The sequence below is a fragment of the Arachis duranensis genome, chromosome 6, assembly GCF_000817695.3.
Source record: "Arachis duranensis cultivar V14167 chromosome 6, aradu.V14167.gnm2.J7QH, whole genome shotgun sequence".
In the NCBI taxonomy this organism is placed as follows: domain Eukaryota; kingdom Viridiplantae; phylum Streptophyta; class Magnoliopsida; order Fabales; family Fabaceae; genus Arachis; species Arachis duranensis.
This window is the reverse complement of record NC_029777.3, coordinates 84,171,242-84,175,173: the sequence shown is the minus strand read 5'-3', so window position 1 is coordinate 84,175,173 and position 3,932 is coordinate 84,171,242. Positions and strand designations below refer to the sequence as shown.

General features: G+C 32.8%; 1 protein-coding gene across 1 annotated transcript; it reads left to right on the top strand.

Moving 5' to 3' along the window:
• Nucleotides 1-859: 859 nt before the first annotated feature.
• On the top strand, nt 860-3,476 carry LOC107494365 (cation/calcium exchanger 1). The gene is made up of 2 exons (XM_016115419.3): nt 860-1,935; nt 2,427-3,476. The coding sequence occupies exons 1-2, from the start codon at nt 993-995 to the stop codon at nt 3,242-3,244; spliced, it is 1,761 nt and encodes a 586-aa protein (XP_015970905.1). The 5' UTR covers nt 860-992; the 3' UTR covers nt 3,245-3,476.
• The last annotated feature ends 456 nt before the right edge of the window (nt 3,477-3,932 follow it).

Genomic DNA, 3,932 nt, shown 5'->3' with positions numbered 1-3,932 from the left:
AAATAAGAAATGCTAGGTTCAGTAATTTTTGTGATTTGTAGTAATTAAGTAATTATCAATAATGTGTGAGATTACTCATTTTTTTTGTTGGTTACATATGACTAAAATTTAATAAAGTTGCTAGCCCTAGACTTTTCCTTTTAAAATAAGATTTTGACTAGTTTACTGCACTTCTAGTTGAAAAAAAATGGATCTTCTCCTGTTTTTTTAACATTTGAAGAAATGAAGTGTGATTTCTCATCATTAACTTTGTAAGTGAGACCAAAATTAAATATGAGAAAAAGAATAATAAAAGGTGAGAAATCACAATTAACATCATCCATTTTTTTTACACCGGAGAAGATTCACTCCCCTAGTTAAATACCTATACTCTATCTTATTTTAATAACCGCAATAAGCTTATCTCTTTGCTTAATAATAATTGAAGAAGAGTTTCTTTTTAGCGCTAATAATTTTCTTCATTATCGGGCCTCTAGTCCCATTTAACTACAGAAAACTTATTCAAAAATAAAGATACCCCATCAATTGTGTACACTTGGTTTACCGGTTTCATGATCCATTTGTACGTCCCTTTGATATCCACACAAATGCGTATATATATATATACCTAACTCTCTAATCCCACACATGGGAATGGGACATGGCAACAATAAACTGTTGCTTTTTGCTTTGTTGTATTTTCTAGTAACAATAATAATAATGTCTAAACTTTCTTGTTCCATCATTGCTATAATCCAATTCCAGTACTGCAATAACTTTTTGAGAGTTAAATTTCCTACTTCTGTCTTCTTCTTCTAAGTTCCTCCCTTTTTAGTACTACTTCATCATAATAATGGAATCATCACTTCTTAGTTCTTATCATCCCCTCATATTTTTTTTCATCACACTAATATTACCATATCCTCAACAAATTTCTCTACCAATGTAATTCACATGCATTATTATTATTATATACAAATTAAATTGCTTCTAGCTATAATAAGCTATATTATATGGCAAAATTCAGAAAATCAATCACTCCTTTTCTCAACATATCCTTCTTATTCCTCCTAGTATTCCTTGTAATAAAACCTTCAAACATTCATTACAATTCCAAAAGTGCCCCAGCCATCAAGAACAGAAGATTCAACCATGCAAGGCTACTAAGTAGTGACATGAGTGTGGAAGGCTGCACAGACCTGCATAAATTCTCCGATGACGCCGCGAAATGCTACTACGTCCAAACCCACGAAGATTGCAGATCAAAGGGTTACATAAACTACCTTCAAATCTTCTATTGCAGCCTGGGAAACTCCCCTGTTCTCGGCCACACACTACTAATCATGTGGCTCTCGGTGCTCTTCTACCTGCTCGGCGACACGGCTTCCAACTACTTCTGCAACAATTTGGAAGGGTTGTCGAAAATCTTAAGACTATCACCAACCATTGCAGGGGTCACCCTTCTCTCGCTAGGGAACGGTGCCCCCGATTTCTTCGCCAGCGTCGTCTCCTTCACCAAAACAAGCGATGGTGCTGTTGGTCTCAACAGCATTCTTGGTGGTGCTTTCTTTGTCTCAAGTGCTGTTATGGGAATCATAAGCATTCTTGTGAGCACAAAAGAGGTTGCGATTGATAAAGCAAGTTTCATTAGAGATGTTATTTTCTTCCTTTTCTCACTCTTTGTCCTCTTAATCATCATCTCCATTGGGAAACTCTCCCTGTTGGGCTCAATCTGCTATGTTTCTATATATTTTCTTTATGTTTGTGCTGTTTCTGCCACACATTTTATCTATGGAGATGATAAACAAGAAGCTGGAGAATTTGCGGTTGTGTCCTCATCGGATGAATCGCTTGAATCTGGGATTCCGTTGTTGGGTTATGTTGATGATGAAAAACCAAACCACTTAGAGAAAGTTGTTGAAGAAACCAATCATGAAGAGCAACGACCAACTTTTGGTAAATATTACTTTCTCTTCCGCTTCATTATACAATCAACCATGTGTAGCACCAAATTAATTATTGTTATACTAACTAAATGGTTTAAACAATATATATAATAAATATATGATCAATTAAGTTTTTATATATACATAATATTTTTGTTATAAAATATATCTATCAATTTCTAATATTAATCACGTTTTGAAAAACAATACTCTTGGTGCAAACACCATCTTGAAATGATTGAATGGAAAACTATTTAAAAACGATTGTATTTTATTTGAACGTTAAGAATGTACTAATATAATTGTTTGAAAAATATCCTTAATTTAAATGTAAAGATATATTTAATTGTATATGTTGTTGGATTATTAGATTAAAAAAAATAAACTAAAAGAATTGAATTGATGACTAAGTGATAGTCAAAAATAATAAATTCAAATGTCCTAATATTTTTTATTTTTAATTACCAAAAATTTATTTCACTAAACTTTTTTTTGTGTCAGATATTTTGAAACATGCGGAGAATAGGATATTTGATTGGAATAACTTGGGGAAGTTTCTACAAATTGTAGAGTTGCCACTTTCTCTACCAAGAAGGCTTACAATTCCAGTTGTGAATGATGAGAAGTGGTCCAAGCCATATGCAGTTATATCGGTGACGCTGGCACCAGTTTTGTTGGCAACAGTTTACAACACCCAAAAGGAGAATGTGAGTTCAAGGAGCAGCTTAGTTACCTATTTAACCTCTTCATTAGTTGGAATAATTTTAGGTAACATGGCATGTGTGACCACAAAGAGTTGTAGCCCACCAAGGAGATGCTTGTTCCCTTGGTTATCTGGTGGATTTGTAATGAGTGTAACTTGGACTTATCTAATTGCTGAGGAGCTTGTTTCACTATTGGTCTCAATTGGCAACATAATTGGGGTTAGCCCTTCAATTTTAGGGTTAACTGTCCTAGCTTGGGGTAATTCCCTAGGTGATTTGATAGCAAATGGTGCCATGGCTATGAATGGTGGGCCAGATGGGGCCCAAATGGCTATTTCTGGATGCTATGCTGGGCCTATGTTTAATACCTTAATGGGCTTGGGCTTGCCCCTTGTTCTCTCAGCATTGAATGATTACCCTGATCCTTATGTTATTCCTAAGGATACTTCATTGTATCAAACAATACTGTTCTTGATGGGAGGGGTTCTTTGGGCCCTTGTGATTTTGCCAAAGAAGAACATGAAGCTTGATAAATCCTTGGGGGTAGGACTTGTGACTATATACCTTTGCTTCTTGTTTATAAGGATGGCCATGGCTATTGGCGACTTGGCGTAGTGTAATTCTTGTTTCTAAGGGGAATTTGGGGGTCCATTATTGTGGTCCATTTAATGGGAACTCACACTTGTTTTTTCTGTCATACATTTCACAATCACAACGCCCACTTGTAAAAACTGAATAATTACTATTTCTAGAGATATATTATAGTTTTACAATAGCAACCAGGTATTTTTCTATGAAAAAAGAAATCCTGTTGTAAGAGTATTTCTTTTTCTTTTTTAAATTCAATCTAATCAAAGAATAAAACATCACACACAATTAAATTTGCCATTTCATAGAAGAACGTGTGTCTTTGAATATGTTACACCTAAGGAATATTTTTATCATAATTTTTGCTATATTCTAGATTAACAATTCCACTCATTTTTCATTAAAAAATATAAAAGATGAAATACTATTTTAGTTTTTAATATTCGAACTAAATTTTAATTTTGTTTTTAATATTTTAAATATCTTTTTTTAGTCCCAAAAAATTTTAAATGAATTTAATGTTACCATACGTTAAATTTCACTAGAATAATTAACGAAAAATATTTATATTTGTTATCATTACTGACTCAATTTTATTTATGTATTAAAATCGAATATTATATTAACTCTTAAATATAATAATTATTCATGTTAAATTTAATTTTAATCGTGGGATTTAAATATATTTAAAACTTTTTTTGGTACAATGTTATCA

Excerpts from the sequence above, each read along its gene's own strand:
- LOC107494365 (XM_016115419.3), top strand. The coding sequence starts at position 993 with ATGGCAAAATTCAGAAAATCAATCACTCCTTTTCTCAACATATCCTTC. Across the intron at positions 1,936-2,426 it reads AGAGCAACGACCAACTTTTG|ATATTTTGAAACATGCGGAG; the intron begins GTAAATATTACT and ends TTTTTGTGTCAG.